Raw genomic sequence first — 25,447 nt, forward strand, 5'->3', positions numbered from 1 at the left:
CTACTACCGACCACGCAGTCTGATAGTTTATATATCAATTATGAAATCTTAACATTGCAACATGCCAATACGGCCGGGTTAACTTATAAAGTGCAATTTTAAATTTCCCGCTAAACTTCCAGTTGAAAACGTCTATGTATGATGACGTATGCGCGTGACGTCAATAGTTAAACGGAAGTATTCGGACACCATTGAATCCAATACAAAAAAGCTGTTTTCATCTCAAAATTCCACAGTATTCTGGACATCTGTGTTGGTGAATCTTTTGCAATTTGTTTAATGAACAATGAAGACTGCAAAGAAGAAAGTTGTAGGTGGGATCGGTGTATTAGCGGCTGGCTGTAGCAACACAACCAGGAGGACTTTGACTTGGATAGCAGACGCGCTATCCGACGCTAGCCGCCGACCGCACGGATAATCGGGTGAAGTCCTTCGTCCTTCCGTCGATCGATGGAACGCAGGTGAGCACGGGTGTTGATGAGCAGATGAGGGCTGGCTGGCGTAGGTGGAGCGCTAATGTTTTTATCATAGCTCAGTGAGGTCCCGTTGCTAAGTTAGCTTCAATGGCGTCGTTAGCAACAGCATTGTTAAGCTTTGCCAAGCTGGAAAGCATTAACCATGTATTTACAGGTCCATGGTTTAATAGTATTGTTGATTTCCTGTCTATCCTTCCGGTCAGGGGTTTATTTCTTTTGTTTCTATCTGCATTTAAGCACGATGCTATCACGTTAGCTCCGTAGCTAAAGCGCTTCGCCGATGTATTGTCGTGGAGATAAAAGTCACTGTGAATGTCCATTTCACGTTCTCGACTCTCATTTTCAAGAGGATATAGTATCCGAAGTGGTTTAAAATACAAATCCGTGATCCACAATAGAAAAAGGAGAGAGTGTGGAATCCAATGAGCCAGCTTGTACCTAAGTTACGGTCAGAGCGAAAAAAGATGCGTCCCGCACTGCACTCAAATCCTTCACTCTCACGTTCCTCATCCACGAATCTTTCATCCTGGCTCAAATTAATGGGGTAATCGTCGCTTTCTCGGTCCGAATCACTCTCGCTGCTGGTGTAAACAATGGGGAAATGTGAGGAGCCTTTCAACTTGTGACATCACGCTACTTCCGGTACAGGCAAGGCTTTTTTTACCAGCGACCAAAAGTTGCGAACTTTATCGTCGATGTTCTCTACTAAATCCTTTCAGCAAAAATATGGCAATATCGCAAAATGATCAAGTATCACACATAGAATGGATCTGCTATCCCCATTTAAATTAAAAAAATTCATTTCAGTAGGCCTTTAATATGTTTAATACATCCAATGTACTGAAATGTATACTATTTGCAGACGACACAAATATATTCTACAGTAGTGATGACTATAACGAGCTCATAAATACAGTAAACACAGAACTAAACATAGTAAAAAAAATGGATGGACACAAATAAATGATCCTTGAATATAAATAAAACTAAGATAGTGATGTTTGGAAATCGCAACATAACGTCTGAACAGAAAATGAGTATTGATGGTACCCAAATTGAAATTGTAAATGAGAATACATTTTTGGGAGTAATAATTGATAGTAAACTATCATGGAAACCTCATGTCAGACACATTCTAACTAAAATCTCCAAAAGCCTCAATTAAAAACAAAGCAAAACTATATGTCAATGAAAGTGCACTCCGTACTCTATACTGCACCTTGGTACTGCCATACCTTACATACTGTGTACTTTATACTGCACCTTGGTACTCCCATACCTTACATATTGTGTTGAATACTTTGTACTTTATACTGCACCTTGGTACTGCCATACCCTACATATTGTGTTGAATACTTCTTTGTACTTTATACTGCACCTTGGTACTCCCATACCTTACATATTGTGTTGAATACTTCTTTGTACTTTATACTGCACCTTGGTACTGCCATACCTTACATATTGTGTTGAATACTTCTTTATACTTTATACTGCACCTTGGTACTGCCATACCTTACATATTGTGTTGAATAATTATTTGTACTTTATACTGCACCTTAGTACTGCCATACCTTACATATGGTGTTGAATACTTCTTTGTACTTTATACTGCACCTTGGTACTGCCATACCTTACATAGTGTGTTGAAGTATGGGGGAATACTTAGCACAACACAATGAATCCTCTGATCATATTACAGAAAAGAGCAGTATGGATCATTCACAACGTTATTTTTTTAGAACATACTCAATCTGTTTATGCAATCAAAGTTACTCAAATTTGATTGCCTTGTTAAATATAATAAATTAATAATCTTATATAAAGCATTTAACAAATTATTGCTGCCTAATCTACGTTTTTTTATAAGACGAGTGCAGGCTCATAACTTGAGAGGCTTTGGATATTTCTCATTGCAGAGAGTTCAAACCACTCGTAAACGTTTATGTGTGTCTGTATGCGGAGTAAAACTATGTTTTTGTGTGTCTGTATGCGGAGTGAAACTATGTTTTTGTGTGTCTGTATGCGGAGTAAAACTATGCTTTTGTGTGTCTGTATGCGGACTAAAACTATGTTTTCGTGTGTCTGTATGCTGACTAAAACTATGGAACAAACTGGACTTACAACACAAGCAATGCCAAACTATTAATCCATTTAAACTATTATACAAACATTGGGTCTGGTTCAAATACAGAGATGAGGGTCTTTAAAGGCCTACTGAATCAGTTGATGCGGAAGTATTGGTACCCCAATGAATACAATACAAAAAAGCTCTGTTTTCATTTCAAAATTCCACAGTATTCTGGACATCTGTGTTGGTGAATCTTTTGCAATTTGTTTAATGAACAATGGAGACTGCAAAGAAGAAAGTTGTAGGTGGGATCGGTGTATTAGCGGCGGATTACAGCAACACAACCAGGAAGACAGAGATGGATAGCAGACGCGTTAGCCGCCGAACTCACCTTAACTTCCTCCGTCTCGCCGACCGCATCTGTGATCGGGTGAAGTCCTTCGTCGCACCGTTGATCGCTGGAACGCAGGTGAGCACGGGTGTTGATGAGCAGATGAGGGCTGGCTGGCGTAGGTGGATAGCTAATGTTTTTAACATAGCTCTGTGAGGTCCGGTTGCTAAGTTAGCTTCAATGGCGTCGTTAGCAACAGCATTGTTAACCTTCGCCAGGCTGGAAAGCATTAACCGTGTATTTACATGTCCCTGGTTTAATAGTATTGTTGATCTTCTGTCTATCCTTCCAGTCAGGGATTTATTTATTTTGTTTCTATATGCAGTTAAGCACGATGCTATCACGTTAGCTCCGTAGCTAAAGTGTTTCGTCGATGTATTGTCGTGGAGATAAAAGTCACTGTGAATGTCCATTTCGCGTTCTCGACTCTCATTTTCAAGAGGATATAGTATTCGAGGTGGTTTAAAATACAAATCCGTGATCCACAATAGAAAAAGGAGAGAGTGTGGAATCCAATGAGCCAGCTTGTACCTAAGTTACGGTCAGAGCGAAAAAAGATATGTCTTGCACTGCATTCTAGTACTTCACTCGAACGTTCCTCATCCACGAATCTTTCATCCACACTCAAATTAATGGGGTAATCGTCGCTTTCTCGGTCCGAATCGCTCTAGCTGCGTTGAAAACAATAGGAAAATGTGAGGAGCCTTTCAATTGACTACGTCACGCTACTTCCGGTAGGGCAAGGCTTTTTTTTTATCAGATACCAAAAGTTGCGATCTTTATCGTCGTCGTTCTCTACTAAATCCATTCAGCAAAAATATGGCAATATCGCGAAATGATCAAGTATGACACATAGAATGAATCTGCTATCCCCATTTAAATAAAAAAAATTCATTTCAGTAGGCCATTAATTTGACCTGCTGTTGTACTCTGTCTCAAAGTGTTAACATGTGCTCAATGTTTCCTTACCATTGTTGCTATGTTGTCTACGACCATTGATGCTATGTTGTCTATGACCATTGTTGCTATGTTGTCAATTACCATTATTGCTATGTTGTCCATTACCATCGTTGCTATGTTGACCATTACCATCGTTGCTATGTTGTCTATTACCATCGTTGCTATGTTGTCTATTACTATTGTTGGTATGTTCATTCTTCCTACATTGTTGATACAAATTGTTGATACAGTGTAATAATTATTGTTACCTGTGGTAATGCCACTATGATACAACATTTGTATAATCCTTAAAGGCCTACTGAAACCCACTACTACCGACCACACAGTCTGATAGTTTATATATAAATGATGAAATCTTAACATTGCAACACATGCCAATACGGCCGGGTTAACTTATAAAGTGCAATTTTAAAATTCCCGCCACACTTCCGATTGAAAAAGCCTTCGGAGGATGAGTATGCGCGTGACGTCAATCATTGAACCGGAAGTATTGGTACACCATTGAATACAATACAAAAAAGCTCTGTTTTCATTTCATAATTCCACAGTATTCTGGACATCTGTATTGGTGAATCTTTTGCAATTTGTTTAATGAACAATGGAGGCTGCAAAGAAGAACGTTGTAGGTGGCTGTAGCAACACAACAAGGATTACTCACTTGGATAGCAGACGCGCTAGCCGATGCTAACCGGCCACCGCACGGATGATCGGGTGAAGTCCTTTGTCACGCCGTCAATCGCTGGAACGCAGGTGAGCACGGGTGTTGATGAGCTGGGCAGATGAGGGCTGGCTGGCGTAGGTGGAGCGCTAATGTTTTTATCATAGCTCTGTGAGGTCCGGTTGCTAAGTTGCTAAGTTAGCCTTAGCGTCGTTAGCAACAGCATTGTTAAGCTTTGCCAGGCTGAGATCTATTAACCGTGTAGTTACATGTACATGGTTTAATACTATTGTTGATCTTCTGTCTATCCTTCCAGTCAGGGATTTATTTATTTTGTTTCTATCTGCATTTGAGACAGATGCTATCACGTTAGCTCGTAGCTATCACGTTAGCTCGTAGCTATCACGTTAGCTCGTAGCTAATGCTAATGAGCTTCGTCGATGTATTGTCGTGGAGATAAAAGTCACTGTTAATGTCCATTTCAGGTTCTCGACTCTCATTTTCAAGAGGATATAGTATCCGAGGTGGTTTAAAATACAAATCCGTGACCCACAAAAGAAAAAGGAGAGAGTGTGGAATCCAATGAGCCAGCTTGTACCGAAGTTACGGTCAGAGCGAAAAAAAATATGTATTTCACTGCATTCTAGTCCGTCACTCTAACATTCCTCGTCCACGAATCTTTTATCCTCGCTCAAATTAATGGGGTAATGGTCCGAATAGCTCTAGCTGCGTTGAAAACAATAGGAAAATATGAGGGAGTGAACAACTGACAACGTCATCACGCTACTTCCGGTATGGGGCAAGTTTTTTTTTTTATCAGAGACCAAAAGTTGCGAACTTTATCGACGTTGTTCTATACTAAATCCTTTCAGCAAAAATATGGCAATATCGCAAAATGATCAAGTATGACACATAGAATGGATCTGTTATCCCCGTTTAAATAAAAAAAATTCATTTCAGTAGGCCTTTAAACAAAGTAACAGTGAAATTCAATGTATTAATCACTGAATGGAAAACGGGGGGTGGGATTAAATAAATTATCTCCTCACTCCCTTTCAGGCAAAACTGGACAATCATGCATTACATACTGTTAGGGCTGGGCGATATGGCCTTTTTTTAATATCGCGATATTTTAAGGCCATATCGCGATACACAATATATATCTCGATATTTTACCTTAGCCTTGAATGAACACTTGATGCATACAATCACAGCAGTATGTTGATTCTATGTTTACATTAAAACATTCTTCTTCATACTGCATTAATATATGCTACTTTAAAACTTTCATGCAGAGAAAGAAATCACAACTAAAAAAAAATCACTATTTTTTTCATACGGTGTTGATCTGGAAATGTTTGCCTCGGCATTTTGATGGTGGGCGTGTGGCACCGAATGGAGATGTTGACATGCGGAGTAAGCACTGTTCATTCTCTAGCAGGTGACTTTTCAAATGATGCTACATATTAGCAGTAATGCTACTTTTTATAGCAACGCTTTCGCCCCACACTTGACAAATTACGGTTGTCTGTTCGACATATTCCCACTTGAAGCCAAACCACCGCCAGACGATGGACCCCCTGCTGTTTTTTGGTGGAATTAATTATTCCTTCATTTGTTACCAGATTTGCACCTTCTTTCGCTCGTATTACCGCTAGCATCACAGCTAACGTTAGCCATGCTGCTACCTCTTTGCTGCGCGAGGGCGTATACGTATGTGACGTATGTCGTGACAGTATGTGACGTATGCAGAAGATGCGCTTGCTGTCTGTGAGAAGGAGAGACAGGAAAGAGCGAGCAGAGCCTGTAGTGTAATGCCAGCAGCTAAACGCAACTGCGTGAGAATGCATACTCGAATATCACGATAGTCATTTTCTATATCGCACAGAGACAAACCCGCGATATATCGCGCATATCGATATATCGCCCAGCCCTACATACTGTACATTACCTCTTGCATTATATTAATTTATATTATTATGTGTTGTCTACCTTGTACTTTTTTTATGTCAATGCCTGAAATAAATCAATGAAAAAAAAATTATGTAATATGTACAATATACACACTGCAAGTATATATATAATGTAGTAACAGACACCTTCATAACAATATGTAATATGTACAATATACACACTGCAAGTATATATATAATGTAGTAACAGACACCTTCATAACAATATGTAATATGAACAATATACACACTGCAAGTATATGTATAATGTAGTAACAGACACCTTCATAACAATATGTAATATGTACAATATACACACTGCAAGTATATACGTATAAAATGTAGTAACAAAACACCTTCATAACAATATGTAGAATATTTATCCTATTTTGGTCATTTTAATAATTGCCAGAATTAATTCCTCAGCGTATTTATTTCTGTTTCCATAACAACGCACTTCCGACTTCTGGCAACAAACGTGTGGTCTTACTTCCGGAGACAAACACAAGTGTGTTCTAATTAGGGATACTCAAAACTGATTTTCCCTGTTGTTCGATAAGAAAAGAACCGAGTCCTCGGACTCGAATCCCTTTTTGAGAACCGGTACCCGTTTTCGAGACCACTATAGTAAAGAAAAAGAGTTGGTTCTTTATTCAAATCCCTGGGAACGAATCCCGTCCCGACCAGAAATGCCCCGTGGGACATCACAAGAAATGACGTCACGTAGCTCAGTAATTAGGCGCAGATAGGGAAAGCAGGAAAAACAATGGACCGGAAAAAGCGCTCAAAGGTGTAATAAAGTTAAAAACAAAAAGGTATAATCCAATGAATAACTTTACTGAGAGATTTGAGCAGGGTACAAACACATGACGAACACTTTTACGACCATCCGGAAACATAGCAACAAGGCTAGCAACGCACCTCCTTTACGGCAGCTGTCACAACGTTCTTAAAGCAACCGCAGCACATACATATATATACAACATATATGACATGATCTCCTTTTTTAACTTTTGTTTTTCTTTCCTTGTAAACAAAACAAAATCACACTGTATATGTGTTGTCTGTCTAATTATAAATAAGGCAGACGAGGCGTGTTGGCTGAGTTCTTGACGTTTACTTTCACAGTGTGCTCATAACCTCATTCTTAGCTGCCGGGTGGCGACATGCAACAACACTTTTCGGGGCTACCGCGCATGCTCGTAACTCCCGTTGCATGCTGGGTAGTGTAGTTGTTATATTCCCTAGCTTATAACATCACATCTTTCCCCCTATAAAGAAATAATGTTAACTCAATAAAGTGTATTTCATTTTTTAGCTTTAACTTTTCATTTTTTAGCATTGTAACCACATTTGCAAACAACTTTTCTCTTCATAGAATTTTCTTTCAATAAAGAAATAAAGTGCAAAAATGTCAAAGCATCATAACGAACAGTTATGTCAAATAGCAGCAGAAGTGCACTTTTTGGAGAGCTGTATTATTTTCAGTTTTGTGCCCAAGGGACTGATTTTATTTAACACTATATTATTATTTATACACCTATAGTGATCACAGAGACAGGTTGTTTTTGTGTTACTGTATATATTTGTTTTGCTGAAAAATCCCACTTAATATACTTTGGGTAACAACAGTCAATATTTATTTATTTTATTTTATTTTTTTAGGGGGGTAACAGTCAATATTTATTTATTTATTAGATTTTATTTTTTTATTATATAATAAAAGTGAGCTTTTGTTAAACCAAATGTGTGTTTTTTTCCATATACAATAACCTATCTGGACCCGATAAGAGAATCGATAAGGAATCGGTTTGATAAGAGGATTCGATAATAGGTTCGAACTCAATAATTTCTTATCAAACATCATCCCTAGTTCTAATCATGGCAGACTCGATAACAAACAACGAAGACGACTATTTTTGGATAAATAAGGATTCACAACATTATTTTTGAAGCTGAAAATATGGAGGATGAACTGCTGCTTATAGAAGCCAGCACAAAAGAAGAGTGAGACGTTGGAGCAGATGGAAGTCGAGAGAGTGAGGTAAAAGTGACTCAAAGCTGCAAAATGTGGAATTTGGAGCCAAGCTATTTCGACATAAATGGAGTACTTACCTTAATAAACGGCCAGTTGGACCAAACAGACAACTGTCCGTGGAGTGAGTCACACTTAATATTGATCATGATACACGTCATGTGTGGTATTACAACTATAGTACACACACTAGCTGTGTACAAACAAAACATGAAATAATACTTTACAGATACTGTAACATGATTGTTCATGTTTTTTACTCACTACAGATTGGTGTTGTATCACAGTGTTGTGTATTACAAACTCAAACGTGTTTTGTGTTGACGTAGAAGCTAGCTTATCTCTTCCAGTAGTTATCTTTTATTGCTAATAGCGTAGCATGGCGATGTGTTAGTAGGCTAGAAAAAGAGTTCCTCAGTGTTGTCTCTTACAATAACAATGTTGCTACATCTTGGTTGTTATACATGTTACACAACATAAATGAAGTATTGTTGAATACATTTTTAAAGTGACTTAGCGGTAGAATTGATGGCTAACATTAGCTACATCGCTAGCCACCAAGAACGAGACCATTTGTACATGTTAGAATGCAAAAGAAAAATAACTTTAGTCTCATAATGATTGTGAACCATAGAGTAAAAACAGACACCTACCATCATCTTCATCCTCTGAATCAGAGATATCAACTCCTCCTTCACTGATGGTCACTCTCTCTGCACACACAACACATCATGCCTTCTTACTGGTGTGACACTTACTGGCAGTGAAGTGTGACACTTACTGGCAGTGAAGTGTGACACTTACTGGCAGTGAAGTGTGACACTTACTGGCAGTGAAGTGTGACACTTACTGGCAGTGAAGTGTGACACTTGGTGGGAGTGAAGTGTGATGGGAGTGAAGTGTGACACTTATTGGCAGTGAAGTGTGACACTTATTGGCAGTGAAGTGTGACACTTAGTGGGAGTGAAGTGTGACGGGAGTGAAGTGTGACGGGAGTGACCTTTGACGGGAGTGACCTGTGACGGGAGTGACCTGTGACACTTAGTGGGAGTGACGGGAGTGACGTGTGACACTTAGTGGGAGTGACGTGTGACACTTAGTGGGAGTGACGTGTGACACTTAGTGGGAGTGACACTTACTTCAGTAGTGACGTGTGACACTTACTTCAGTAGTGACGTGTTTTGATTGATTGACTGATTGAGACTTTTATTAGTAGATTGCACAGTACAGTACATATTCTGTACAATTGACCACAAAATGGTAACACCCGACTAAGTTTTTCAACTTGTTTAAGTCGGGGTCCACTTGTGACACTTACTTCAGTAGTGACGTGTGACACTTACTGGGAGTGGAGCGTGAGACTTACTGGGAGTAAAGGGTGAGACTTACTGGGAGAAAAGGGTGAGACTTACTGGGAGAAAAGGGTGAGACTTACTGGGAGTAAAGGGTGAGACTTTCTGGGAGTAAAGGGTGAGACTTACTGGGAGTGACGTGTGAGACTTACTGGGAGTGACGTGTGAGACTTACTGGGAGTGACGTGTGAGACTTACTGGGAGTGACGTGTGAGACTTACTGGGAGTGACGTGTGAGACTTACTGGGAGTGACGTGTGAGACTTACTGGGAGTGACGTGTGAGACTTACTGGGAGTGACGTGTGAGACTTACTGGGAGTGACGTGTGAGACTTACTGGGAGTGAAGTGTGAGACTTACTGGGAGTGAAGTGTGAGACTTACTGGGAGTGAAGTGTGAGACCAGCATGTTGAGACAGGCACACAGGTAGAGGGTCTGTGCAGAGACCAGGTTGCTGAGGAAGCACATGTACTCATCTGCTACTGCCTGACTCCTGCCCAACCAGGGAAGTCTCTGCATGATGCAAACAGGAAGAGGTTACAGAAACCGAGCCTTCTGGGTAATGACATTTACTCCCAAGAAGGCATGTATGTAACATTTATTCATCAAGAACATATTTTTCTTTGCAGTGCTGACCGAGCACAGAGACAGTTGAAGTGTGTCGATAATCTCTCACGTACAACAAAAATTAGCAATATAGATTTCTCTCAACAGTTGACCAAGTTAAATGTGTGGGACAATAAATGAATGTTGGAGACTTTAAGTGTAAAACATACTAGGAGAAGGTCTGCAACCTGTTTCTTTTTATAACTATTACTATTTTTACCTACAATTACAGATTATTAGTAGTCAAGGAGGCTAATAATTGATATTAGTCAAAGGTATTTAAACATGAATAGTACAATTTTCACTCAAAAAGCTCATGTTATTCTCATTAATGTACACTCAGCAGTCCATCTTGAGAGAAACAAGGTTTGCAAATCAAAAAGTCAAAAATGACATGTACATAAGTGTTCAGACTCAAGTCCTTTTGAACACCATGCCACAAGCTTGCCACACCTATCTTTGGGCACTTTCTCTCATTCCTCTTTGCAGCACCTCTCACGATGCATCAGGTTGGATGGGAAGTGTTTGTTTTCTAGGTGTAAAAGACTTCCATAACACGTCATGGTGGTTCTTTGTTACATAAATGATGTTTTACACACCACTCTTCAGGACACACCGTTTGTGGGTCTTATTTACATGCCTCCATTTCGACAGCGTCTTCTCCCTGTCATCTTTTGTTGTACCGCTAGTTTTTAGCGCTTCCATAGCGAGTCTACTGACAGATATAAGTTACAAGTGTAGGCTACTCTACATTAGAAACGGCAACAGCAGAGGATAGAGAAAAAGAAAGCTTATTGACTAAAACGTCGGTGCAGACTACAATGGCTGACGCACTAATGGTGCCATTTTGGGGCCCTTATACACACCACAATAATACCAGTATGTTGAAGCACAGTGCTTGTGACTACAGTAGCCATAATCCATCAAGTGCTACTCAAACATTTTGTGTGTAATGTTCTATCTTCTCAATAAAACATCAAAGTCTTGGGTTGGCTTGCAAACTTCTACTTCTATGAACAGGAGGTGTGAACCTGCAGTCCACAAGTACATCTCATTAGTGACTACACAATGTACCAAATGGAATTGCCACAACGGATCTTCTGTGTGCGAACGCTGCTGATACACGCCAGTGGAAGTTGGAATGGTTCCAATGGGATATGCAGTAGATTGGATAATGGCCATTCATTGTCAATGGGGAGAAAATTCCGGAAAACAGGAAATTTTGTGAAGAGTAGTGTGGGTGGAAGATTGCAAGTTCGAAATCATGTTTAAAAATGGCGCTAAATTTGGAGAATCAAGGGCATTGAATAACTATATATATGTCCAGTCATTTGAATGGGAATTTCTTGGAAATTTCAGGAAAACCGGTATGTTTTGAAAATATTGATACTAGCACAATTGTCCTAAGATGGTGTGAATGGGTTGGTGCTGCAATTTTTGGAATCGGTAGAAAAATGTTGACGTAGTAAGAGTTTTAATTGAAAATGGGTATTTCGGAATCCCTGGAATAACGGGAATTTGTACGAAAAAACAAAATATTTGTTGTCCAAACTAAGAGGAATGTTTTGAAGGTGGAATGGTCAAGAACGGTTGAAAAATGTGGACTGTCAAATCTTTCCAGAAAGAGGTGAAAATACGGCTCTGGAAAACCGAAAATTCCTGGAATTCTTTTGAACTTGTAGTTTAATTTTCCAAGGTGAGATGAGTGTGTGGGTGGTAGTTTGATTGTCCAAGGTGAGTGGAGTGTGTGGATGGTAGTTTGATTGTCCAAGGTGAGTGGAGTGTGTGGATGGTAGTTTGATTGTCCAAGGTGAGTGGAGTGTGTGGATGGTAGTTTGATTGTCCAAGGTGAGTGGAGTGTGTGGATGGTAGTTTGATTGTCCAAGGAGAGTGGAGTGTGTGGATGGTAGTTTGATTGTCCAAGGAGAGTGGAGTGTGTGGATGGTAGTTTGATTGTCCAAGGAGAGTGGATGGTGGAACGCTTCCAATCAGGTGAGAAATGTGAGATTTGTGCATGTTTGAGAATTGGCACATTCATTTTCAATGGGCAAAATGTCCCGGAAAACCGGTAATTCTGGGTAATCATGTGATATTTTTGGGGTGGGGGGGGGGGGAGCTCACCAAATAAATCCACTCTGGACACCACTGATGTCCCCACCATAGCAGTCCATGATACTCACTAAATAAATCCACACTGGACACCCCTAATGTCCCCACCATAGTAGTCCATGATACTCACTAAAATAGAATAGATGAGTTGTTCGTGCTCTTTGGTCAGCTGAGATACACAATTCCTGAATTCTTGTAGCCAAGTGATGATCTGTGCGTCCTGTGAGAAGACAAACAGTGTGAGAAGACAAACAAAAGTACCAAGATATTTCAACCTACTTGTATTTTTTAATAGCTGAAATAAACAAGCCCAAAATAGACTTTCTTGAAAGGTGAAATATTGTTCTGGCTTCATAAGTTATTTTTATTTGTGTGTTTAAATATGTTTATCTTCTTCTATTTGTGTGTTTAAATATGTTTATCTTCTTCTATTTGTGTGTTTAAATATGTTTATCTTTTTCTATTTGTGTGTTTAAATGTTTATCTTCTTCTATTTGTGTGTTTAAATGTTTATCTTCTTCTATTTGTGTGTTTAAATATGTTTATCTTCTTCTATTTGTGTGTTTAAATATGCTTATCTTCTTCTATTTGTGTGTTTAAATATGTTTATCTTCTATTTGTTTGTTTAAATATGTTTATCTTCTTCTATTTGTGTGTTTAAAGGCCTACTGAAATTAAATGTTTTTATTTAAACGGGGATAGCAGATCCATTCTATGTGTCATACTTGATCATTTCGCGATATTGCCATATTTTTGCTGAAAGGATTTAGTAGAGAACATCGACGATAAAGTTCCCTGTACCGGAAGTAGCGTGACGTCGCAGGTTGAAGGGCTCATCACATTTCCCCATTGTTTACACCAGCAGCGAGAGCGATTCGGACCGAGAAAGCGACGATTACCCCATTAATTTGAGCGAGGATGAAAGATTCGTGGATGAGGGACGTGAGAGTGAAGGACTAGAGTGCAGTGCAGGACGTATCTTTTTTCGCTCTGACCGTAACTTAGGTAAAAGGGCTCATTGGATTCCACACTTTCTCCTTTTTTAAACTGTGGATCACGGATTTGTATTTTAAACCACCTCGGATACTATATCCTCTTTAAAATGAGAGTCGAGAACGCGAAATGGACATTCACAGTGACTTTTATCTCCACGACAATACATCGGTGAAGCACTTTAGCTACGGAGCTAACGTGATAGCATTGTGCTTAAATGCAGATAGAAACAAAAGAAATAAGCCCCTGACTGGAAGGATAGACAGAAGATCAACAATACTACTATCAGGAGACACCGAACCAAACACTGGACCTCTAACTACACGGTTAATGCTGTGGCGCCTGTCGAAGCCTAGCAATGCTGTTGCTAACGACGCCATTGAAGCTAACTTAGCTACGGGACCTCGTCAGAGCTATGATAAAAACATTAGCGCTCCACCTACGCCAGCCCTCATCTGCTCATCAACACCCGTGCTCACCTGCGTTCCAGCGATCGACGACGCGACGAAGGACTTCACCCGATCATCGATGCGGTCGGTGGCTAGCGTCGGATAGTGCGTCTGCTATCCAAGTCAAAGTCCTCCTGGTTGTGTTGCTGCAGCCATCCACTAATACACCGATCCCACCTACAGCTTTCTTCTTTGCAGTCTCCATTGTTCATTAAACAAATTGCAAAAGATTCACCAACACAGAAGTCCAGAATACTGTGGAATTTTGCAATGAAAACAGAGCTGTTTGTATTGTAATACAATGTGTCCAAATACTTCCGTTTCAACCATTGACGTCACGCGCAAACGCCATCATATATAGACGTTTTCAACCGGAAGTTCCCCGGGAAATTTAAAATTGCACTTTATAAGTTAACCCGGCCGTATTGGCATGTGTTGCAATGTTAAGATTTCATCATTGATGTATAAACTATCAGACTGCGTGGTCGGTAGTAGTGGGTTTCAGTAGGCCTTTAAATATGTTTATCTTCTATTTGTGTGTTTAAATATGTAAATCTTCTTCTATTTGTGTGTTTAATTATGTTTATCTTCTTCCAAATGTTTTTCACTTCTGGTTTGTGATGTCACTTCCTGTCTGTGTCAGTGTGGTTTATATCCATCACTGTATCTATTGTTTACACAGTAATGTCTTTATATTGCTGTATGACCTTTCTTTATGGGAAGGATGTTAATGTTTCTTGTTTTCATGTTAGAATTTAAGATAGCTAGCGAGCTTATGCTAGTCCTTCCATAAATGTATCAAAGTGAAGTGCAGTTTTACGATCAGTGTGGTTTAATAAGGTAATACTAACTATTATGATTATGTGTAATAAGGTAATACTAACTTATGATTATGTGTAATAAGGTAATACTATTATGATTATGTGTAATAAGGTAATACTAATTATTATGATTATGTGTAATAAGGTAATACTAACTATTATGATTATGTGTAATAAGGTAATACTAATTTACAGGTGTAATTATGATTATGTGTAATAAGGTAATACTAACTTACAGGGGTAATTATGATTATGTGCATGTAGCTGCTGTAACAACGCGTGCACATGGCAAAAGTTACAGAATTCATCTTCATTAATCGTTCGGTTAACTGACCTGTGGAAAATCTGCACAGGCTTATTTGATCATCCTGAAATATGAAGTCAATCTGAGCATTGCAACTTGGTTTGTGCTAACTAAATACAGTGGTGGTCAAAAGTGTACATACACTTGTAAAGAACAATGTCATGGCTGTCTTGAGTTTCCAATCATTTCTACAACTCTTTTTTTTTTGTGATAGAGTGATTGGAGCACATACTTGTTGGTCACAAAAAACATTCATGAAGTTTGGTTCTTTTATGAATTTATTATGGGTCTACTGAAAATGTGACCACATCTGCTGGGTCAAAAGTATACATACAGCAATGTTAATATTTGCTTACATGTCCCTTGGCAAGTTTCACTGCAATAAGGCACGTTTGGTAGCCATCCACAAGCTTCTGCTTGAGTTTTTGACCACTCCTCTTGACAAAATTGGTGTAGTTCAGCTAAATGTGTTGCTTTTCTGACATGGACGTGTTTCTTCAGCATTGTTCACACATTTAAGTCAGGACTTTGGGAATGCCATTCTAATACCTTCATTCTAGCCTGATTTAGCCATTCCTTTACCACTTTTGACGTGTGTTTGGGGTCATTGTTCTGTTGGAAAACCCAACTGCGCCCAAGACCCAACCGCCAGGCTGATGATTTTAGCTTGTCCTGAAGAATCTGGAGGTAATCCTCCTTTTTCATTGTCCCATTTAAAGCACCAGTTCCATTGGCAGCAAAACAGGCCCAGAGCATATTACTACCACCACCATGCTTGACAGCAGGCATAGAGTTCCTAGGATTAAAGGCCTCACCTTTTCTCCTCCAAACATATTGCTGGGTATTGTGGTCAAACAGCTAAATTTTTGTTTCATCGGACCACAGAACTTTCCTCCAGAAGGTCTTATCTTTGTCCATGTGATGTCAGATGAAACAAAAATTTAGCTGTTTGACCACAATACCCAGCAATATGTTTGGAGGAGAAAAGGTAAGGCCTTTAATCCCAGGAACACCAAACCTACTGTCAAGCATGGTTTAATTTAGTTTAGTTTATTATTATTCTTCGGTCAATGGTCAACAAAATAATCACAGTTGTACATCCATGGATTGAAAAAGAAAATGTTGCAGACCGAAAGGGTTTAGGCTGAAGTTGAACACTCTTTGCGCCTAACCCTATAAACAATGTCAAGTACAAGATGAACTTGCGAAAATTATGAAATGTCCTTTGTACAACATATTATAAATACACATTATACACAACATAAACACAGTCAAATTATATACACAGTAAAGGCATGTGAAATATCCTTGTACACGTGTTAAACCTTTGCACCAATTATATACTATATACAAACAATTATACTTCCATTATTATTTATATCTCACATTTAGTTTTAATTAACATTGATCATAGTATTAACTACAGTGTGGTGGTAGTATTATGCTCTGGGCCTGTTTTGCTGCCAATGGAACTGGTGCTTTAAATGAGACAATGAAAAAGGAGGATTACCTCCTAATTCTTCAGGACAAGCTAAAATCACCAGCCCGGAGGTTGGGTCTTGGGCGCAGTTGGGTGTTCCAACAGAACAATGACCCCAAACACACGTCAAAAGTGGTAAAGGAGTGGCTAAATCAGGCTAGAATGAAGGTATTAGAATGGCCTTCCCAAAGTCCTGACTTAAACGTGTGGACAATGCTGAAGAAACAAGTCCATGTCAGAAAAGCAACACATTTAGCTGAACTGCACCAATATTGTCAGGGGAGTGGTCAAAAATTCAAGCAGAAGCTTGTGGATGGCTACCATGTGCTTCTTATTTGATGCAAGTATGACAAATAATAAATTATGTTTTGAAGTTAATGTTCCAAAATATAGGTCGCATTTTTCGTTTGTCTTAAAGGATAGTTCCAGACAAAAAGTGACTGATTCTTTCACTTCAAAAAGGCGTCGCTTCCTTCATGTTTGGCCTATCCCAATGGAGAGTTTTGACTTTAAATAGTCTGTGAGATATGTTGTAGTGCACCTTAAGGTGATGTGTGAGATATGTTGCAGTGCACCTTAAAGGCCTACTGAAATGAAATGTTCTTATTTAAACGGGGATAGCAGGTCCATTCAATGTGTCATACTTTATCATTTCGCGATATTGCCATATTTTTGCTGAAAGGATTTAGTAGAGAACATCGACGATAAAGTTTGCAACTTTTGGTCGCTGATAAAAAAGCCTTGCCTGTACCGGAAGTAGCGTGACGTCGCAGGTTGTGGAGCTCCTCACATCTGCACATTGTTTACAATCATGTTGACCAGCAGCGAGAGCGATTCGGACCGAGAAAGCGACGATTACCCCATTAATTTGAGCGAGGATGAAAGATTTGTGGATGAGGAAAGTGAGAGTGAAGGATTAAAGGGCAGTGGAAGCGATTCAGATAGGGGAGATGCTGTGAGAGGCGGGTGGGACCTGATATTCAGCTATGAATGACTAAAACAGTTAATAAACACAAGACATATATATACTCTATCAGTCACAACACAACCAGGCTTATATTTAATATGCCACAAATTAATCCGCATAACAAACACCTCACCCCTCCCGTGCATATAACCCACCAATACAACTCAAACACCTGCACAACACACTCAATCCCACAGCCCAAAGTACCGTACCATACAGCACATATATTTCCCCAAAGTTACGTACGTGACATGCACATAGCGACACGCACGTACGGGCAAGCGATCAAATGTTTGGAAGCCAAATGCGTACTCACAGTAGCGCGTCTGCTATCCAACTCAAAGTCCTCCTGGTTGTGTTGCTGCAGGCAGCCGCTAATACACCGATCCCACCTACAGCTTTCTTCTTTGCTGTCTTCATTGTTCATTAAACAAATTGCAAAAGATTCACCAACACAGATGTCCAGAATACTGTGGAATTTTGCGATGAAAACAGACGACTTAATAGCTGGCCACAATGGTGTCCCAATATGTCCGCACAATCCGTGACGTCACGCGCAAACGTCATCATAACGAGACGTTTTCAGCAGAATATTTCGCAGGAAATTTAAAATTGCACTTTACTAATCTAACCCGGCCGTATTGGCATGTGTTGCAATGTTAAGATTTCATCATTGATATATAAACTATCAGACTGCGTGGTCGGTAGTAGTGGGTTTCAGTAGGCCTTTAAGGTGATGTGAGATAAGTTGCAGTGCACCTTAAGGTGATGTGTGAGATATGTTGCAGTGCACCTTAAGGTGATGTGTGAGATATGTTGCAGTGCACCTTAAGGTGATGTGTGAGATATGTTGCAGTGCACCTTAAATGATGTGAGATAAGTTGCAGTGCACCTTAAGGTTGCAGTGCAGTCACGTGATGTACTTACCTTGATGTTAGGATCGGTCAGTTGATACTTCAACAGTTCATAGTCACTCATGTCTCCCTGAACACATGATTGACAGCTCAGTACATGATTGACAGCTCAGTGGAAGTGGAACATTGAAGTCTTCCTACTCACCTGCGTGTACTTTGATAATGTTTCCACGACACTGCCGCCAAATCTGACGGTCTTTAAAGGAGGAGTGTTGAGAAAATCCCGACTTTCTATCTCCATTCTTCGTCGATAGGAAATAAAGGTTAATTTAGTTTTACTGTACCGTCGTTAATATTAGGGCGTTGTTTCACAACGAGTGAGCGAAAGAGATAATCCATATTTCATTCTTTGACGACGAGAAGAAACAAGCACATGCGAAGCCTCCATTTTCTTCGTAAGAACTTCTTCGGATGTTTCAGGCGGCTGTTAAAGGGAATTGCCGCTCTGCAGCGCTACTATCGGTCGTAGCTGGTATTGCGCTTGCGTCCTCCCACTTTCACATCCGGGGTTCAACTCGGTCTTTCCCAAACGTTAAATGACAACATCTTCAAATATTGGTATTTTAAAGGGGGAAAATTGTCCTCTAACCCAGGGGTGTCAAACTCAAATACAGAATTTAAAACTGAACAAAGCCGCGGACCAAGGTTGAACAAATTAACCTTTTAATAGGGACCCAAACAAGTTTTGCATTGAATATTGAACAAGCAAGGCTTATATAACTTTATAGTGACATGCAAAATCGAGTTTCAAATAATAATAATAATTATAAAAAAATATCAATGGCATATCAAATACAATTTAAATAAAAATGGAATGCGTCTTTTCTATTTGCAGCCTTCTGAGGTAAATATCAACATTAACTTTTTCCACAGGCTAATAAATTTGAAAATAAAATAACAATGAATAAACCCAACCATTCAGGACTTTAAACTGCTCAGTTTGCAACACACTGATCTAATCTGATGGGCCCAAGCCAGATACCTGCCATCTTTTCTTGGATGCTAGTTCATTAATGTCGGGGCTCAGACTCTGAGCTGAGGCAACCTTCATTATCGAACAAAGGTGTTCATCAGTCATTATATCCCGTAGTCCACCCAGACCACAGTCTTGGAGGCGTGCCTTAAAGGCACTGCCATTAACGTCCACTTTTCATCAATTCTAACAACGTGCCGGCCCAGTCACAGGGATATGTGCAGCTTCTGTCCGCTCACACAAGTTAATGCAACGCATACTTGATCAACAGCGATACAGGTTACACTGAGGGTGGTCGTATAAACAACTTTAACATTGTTAGAAATATACGCCACACTGTGAATCCACACCAAACAAGAATGACAAACACATTTCGGGAGAATATCCGCACCGTAACACAACATAAACACAACAGAACAAATACCCAGGACCCTTTGCAGCACTAACTCTTCCGGGACGCTAGAAAAAATACACCCCCTGTCCCCCAAAACACATTCCTTGTAGCGTCCCGGAAGAGTTAGTGCTGCAAAGGGTTCTGGGTATTTGTTCTGTTGTGTTTATGTTGTGTTACGGTGCGGATGTTCTCCCGAAATGTGTTTGTCATTCTTGTTTGGTGTGGATTCACATTGTGGCGTATATTTCTAATAGTGTTAAAGTTGTTTATATCGCCACCCTCAGTGTAACCTGTATCGCTGTTGATCAAGTATGCATGCATTTACTTATGTATGCGTGCAGAAGCCGCACATATCATGTGACTGGGCCAGCACTCGTTGGACTGGATGAAGATTTTCGGGAGGGGCACTGAAAATTTTGAGTCTCCCGGAAGGGTTGTCAAGTATGAGAGTTGTCAATTATGAGAATTAGCGGTGAATGCGGTGTAACCGCGGCACCGCCGATTCCTGCGGCGGGCCAGCTCTAGTGTTAATATGATATCGCTTCAAGGGCCAAGTGAAATTACACGGTTGGCCAAATTTGGCCCGCGGGCCAGAGTTTGACACCCATGCTCTAACCCATCTGATAAATTCAACATTTCCACTGACTATGTATAAAGTAGCGCTATTGTTAAAAAAGTGCCACACCAGCGCAGAATTTATCCGGTTTGTGTTGGATCATAGCCATCTATTGAAGTGGTCAAATTATGGGAAGTTTGGAATGATCTTACATATACTGTTAATATTATAAGTGGTGTAATTGTATGTCTGGCAACACTGCCAAAACTATCACTGGGGGTGGGCAACGTTACAAGTTTGTAGAAATCAAGGAAAAGTTTAAGTATTATCTTTTCCCAGAGTTATTAACGATTCTTTAATAAATACTGCAAAACATGACAATGTCTCTATATCCACAAAATAATACAAGTATTCCCTTTAATTAGGTGCAGATGTATGAGCAAAATGAAATCAGTGACACAAATTAACTTATAAAGCAAATCTATTGATATAAAAATATCAAGGACAATACAAAAAAACACATTTAGCCAAATGAGAGAAGAGTTATATTAATCCAATACTGATACTACCTTTGGTATCAATGAGAAATGATTGTAAGAATGTTAATAGGGAGAGTCACTAAAAATAACAAATAGGAATAGAAATGATGAGTTGATATAATCTAATTGATGTTGAAATTTATTTATTTTGTTTCCAAAAATGTGTCTGAATAATTTTGGGTAGAATAAGGGAATAAATATTTTTATAAACAGATCAACTACGGAGACTAATTTGTGTCTTTGTTGCAAGAGCTTTGTTTTTTATAAACTGAATTTACGTCAATACATTTTTTGCATTTGAATTTTTTCTTTTACATCAAATTATGCTGACAATTTCATTTCAAACACTGTTAGTAGAATGCGTGTGTTTGGAAATTCAGTGTAGAAAAAGCAAGACTCACTTTCGGTAAATTCAGACTGAAGCAATCGACCTTGTCTTAGAACCAGCCAACGAGGTGTTAAGTTTGAAGTCACGTGACACGGGTCTCCAATGGACTCACCACTCATACTGTAGGAGGGCCATAGAGGTGGTGACACTAGTCTCCAATGGACTTACCTCTCATACTGTAGGAGGGGCCATATAGGTGGTGACACGGGTCTCCAATGGACTCACCACTCATACTGTAGGAGGGGCCATAGAGGTGGTGACACGGGTCTCCAATGGACTCACCACTCATACTGTAGGAGGGACCATAGACGTGGTGACATGGGTCTCCAATGGACTCACCACTCATACTGTAGGAAGGGCCATAGAGGTGGTGACACGGGTCTCCAATGGACTCACCACTCATACTGTAGGAGGGGCCATAGAGGTGTTGGCAAGGGTCTCCAATGGACTCACCACTCATACTGTAAGCTAGCTTTTGGGACATACAATGTCACCTCACTGGAGGGGAAGGAGCCTGAGCTGGTGCATAAGGTGGAGAAGTTCCACCTGGATCGAGTCAGACTCACTTCTACGCACAGCAAGGGCTCTGGAACCAGTCTTCTTGAGAGGGACTTGATGCTTCCCTGGGGAAGTAATCAAGACACGTCCGGCCGGTAGGAGGCCACAAGGAAGACCCAGGACACTTTTAGAGACTACATCTCCCAGCTGGCCTGGGAAGTCCGGGGGATCCCTGTGCAGGAGCTGCAGGTAACAGCTGGGGAGAGGGAGTCTGTTTAGGCTGCTGCCCCAGAGACCACCACAGACAAGATGGATGTATTTAATACTTTATTTGTGTGTTTTTATTACTTGTATCACATGTAACTGTAATCTAACTTGTATCACATGTAATTGTAATCTAATTTGTATCACATGTAATTGTAATCTAACTTGTATCACATGTAATTGGGCCGCTGGAACTGTAACATGAATGTGGTTCACATCAAACCATAGGGCTATTCAGCTACCTTTGTCAGTTATGGTTTGGTAACCACGTCTTTGTATTCCCACTTCTATCTGGTATTGAAACGTACCATGAGTCAAAGTAACCCTGTATAGGGTATTTTAACAGCCATACTTCACAATTTACAAAAAATGCTCTCATGGATAAATATAATACACATTAAGTTGATGTGTCAAACATAATGCCCACCTTAGTGACCGTGTGAGCAGCTTTGATTGCTCCAAAGCCACTTTTTAACTTAAAATTTTCTATTGCTTTGGATATAACGGGGAGAAGGCTAATTGGTCTGTACTTGTTGATGTCTTGTTTATTTCCTGCTTTATGGATTGGGATGATAGTAGCAGTTTTCAACGTGGTAGGGAAAGTGTTTTCTGTTATTGATTTATTTATCAATGCTGTTATAGGAGCAGTAAGACTATCTTTATACGTTTTTAGGAAGAAAGTGTCCAGACCATATATAGCTAGATCGTGAGTTCGATATTGCAGGGGGGATTTTGTTTTCCTTTGTTTCATTTGTTAATTCTAAACTTAGTCCATCCTGAATAAATGGCAATTCGTTGCACTGATTTTGAGGGACTTTTTATTCAGGGTTTGTACAGACTGGACAAAATGTTCATTAAAATGATTACTTATGTCCAGACTGTCTGTGATAGTAGCGCCATTGATATTTAATGTTATAGTGTTGTTTCTTGTTTGCTCTCTTTCAGTGAGTTTGTCAATGGTTTTCCATAACTGTCTAATGTTCCCATTTGCACCTTTGATTAATTCTAAATTAAAGTCAGCCCTAGACTTCCGCATAAGCATTGTAACTTTGTTCCTCAAACTTTTAAAAATCATACGATCCGTATTTAGACCTGTTTTAATTTCTCTTTTGAGAGCTGAGTCCCGATTTTTCATTAGAATCCAAATAGTTTCATTAATCCAAGGTATTTTTATTTTAGCACTTTTCTTTCTGGGTTTTGTTTTAGTGTATTTACAGATGATCTCTTTGATTTTTGTCATCCAAATGTAATTCTAGTAGGGCTGCTTATCATTTGTGTCATGTAGAAGCCGTTTCTTTCTACGCGATTTATTTAACCAGTCCAGATTAACATTCCCCATAACGATCAATTCTTTCATACTGTGCTGTTTGAGGATGTCTGAAAATGAATTGAGAAAATTGTCTTTAGCTGTGGTCGGTCGGTATGCTACAATTACCTTGAAATACATTTCTGAGGAAAATGTGATTTTAATTCCAACACACTCAAGATGATCTACTGGGAGGGTTATTTGTTCACTTTTAATGTTTTCCCTTACATAAATCATAACTCCTCCCCCCTTTGTCACTTGATCTGTTTTTTCTGTAATCTTGTACCCCGGGACATTAATTAGAACAAAAGGTGTTGCAGGTTTTAACCATGTCTCCGATAGACAAAGGTACCCCAGATTAGAGTCTGACAGTAACTGCTGGATTTGTTCAGTATGGTTCCTGTTGTAGAAAGTTTAATGATGCGGACACGTTTGTTACTGAATACTTTCTACAGACTTCTGTCTCTACGCGACTCTTTGTATGTTATAAGCAACTATAATTATTTGATATGCTTACATGTGCTGTTTTAGCTCAGCTGTTGTGTAGCTGCTAGCTCATCGTAGCCTACAGCAGGAGTGTCCAAATTGCAGCCCATAGCTATGTTTTTAACAGACAACCGAAACAATTGAAAATGTGGTATTTGCGTGTCGGTTCAATCAGCGGCAGCTACGCCCTGTTTTATCATTCGACCTAAGTCTTTGGTTTCGTAGGCGGGACAGAGGGCAAGGGAACAATGTGGGACAGCAATTTACCATCTTATACCATGCTAATTGTTGTAAGGATAGTTCACATGAGCGGCCATACCTTGAGTTCCAACATATACAGGAGTCAAAGGGCTCCTATTATGAGTCGTCTAATTGGTGATCATACATCTGGCGGGTCGGGTGGCGGGTCATACATGTAGCTATGATAAAGGACACATGTTTTATTATTCATAGTTTGCTTAACAGTAATAGAATATTCTTATATGCTATAAGTGACCAGACGTCCGAGATCAAAACTGGGATTATAATCCCAGAGAAGGGGGAAAAAAACGGTCAGCTATTTTTAAATTGAAGAAACAATATGATTACGTTATATATACATGCATATATCCTACATAAACAATGTATGAATACATTAGATATCGATATACAGTATCTATAGACTGTATCTCTGTTGCTGCAGCAGCAGAGAGTTTATTCTGTCTTGACACTTTGTATGGATATTTTGTATTACATTCTTCCCTTAAATGATAATGTTTACAGTGATTGTTTTATATGTATTTTTTATGTATGTCGCTTTGAATAAAAGCGTCTGCCAAATACTTAAACATATACATATATAAACACCTGAAAGTCTTTATATCAGCTAAAACCACCAATCTGTTTCACTGGATTCAGAATAAAACCAAATTCTGTCTTACCCAACAATGTTAGTATTTGAATATTGTTACTTGAAGACTTACAATTATACTGTTAAGAAAGTATTGTCTTATACTTTGCCTAAAATGAGAATGCATCATAATCAGTGGCGGCTGGTGAATTTTGTTTTAGGTGGGGCTGAAAGTTTGTAAACCAAACCCCTGTAGGGGGGTCATCCTCCCCCAGAAGATTTCTTTGTGATTTTCACATACAAATATTGAAGATCTTTGCTCCTTCTCAACTCTGTGGTAATATTATTTTCACAAAATACAACCAATAGTACGTTAATGTTAAATCTTACTTGTGAAAAGCAGTGTTGGGTTAGTTACTGAAAACCAGTAACTAGTTACAGTTACTAGTTACTTTATTTCAAAAGTAAATAAGTTACTAACTCAGTTACTTACACCAAAAAGTAATGCGTTATTGTGAAAAGTAACTATTTAGTTACTTCTTTTTTTTTTAAGGCTCCCATTAATGCCCGTTTAGCCTTCATTTCAGTACTGTTATTGCACTGGAGAATAATACAATCTGTTGATCAACCTGACATCAATTCGCATCACTGAACTCTGCTAAGCAATGTGGTCTACATAC

At 39.3% G+C, this 25,447-nt stretch overlaps 1 protein-coding gene across 1 annotated transcript in view; it reads right to left on the reverse strand.

The window, feature by feature from the left end:
- The window catches only part of rrn3 (RRN3 homolog, RNA polymerase I transcription factor), a 69,885-nt gene extending 50,925 nt beyond the window's left edge, over positions 1-18,960 (reverse strand). Inside the window, exons 1-5 of the mRNA XM_062050639.1 lie at positions 18,680-18,960; positions 18,548-18,604; positions 12,737-12,826; positions 10,275-10,404; positions 9,194-9,253 (exon numbers count right to left, since the gene is read on the reverse strand). Coding sequence (XP_061906623.1) covers positions 9,194-9,253; positions 10,275-10,404; positions 12,737-12,826; positions 18,548-18,604; positions 18,680-18,775 — 433 coding nt within the window. The 5' untranslated portion in view covers positions 18,776-18,960. The remainder of the gene's footprint in view (positions 1-9,193; positions 9,254-10,274; positions 10,405-12,736; positions 12,827-18,547; positions 18,605-18,679) is intronic.
- Between the last annotated feature and the right edge of the window lie 6,487 nt (positions 18,961-25,447).

This window comes from Entelurus aequoreus, linkage group LG06, assembly GCF_033978785.1.
Source record: "Entelurus aequoreus isolate RoL-2023_Sb linkage group LG06, RoL_Eaeq_v1.1, whole genome shotgun sequence".
Lineage (NCBI taxonomy): Eukaryota > Metazoa > Chordata > Actinopteri > Syngnathiformes > Syngnathidae > Entelurus > Entelurus aequoreus.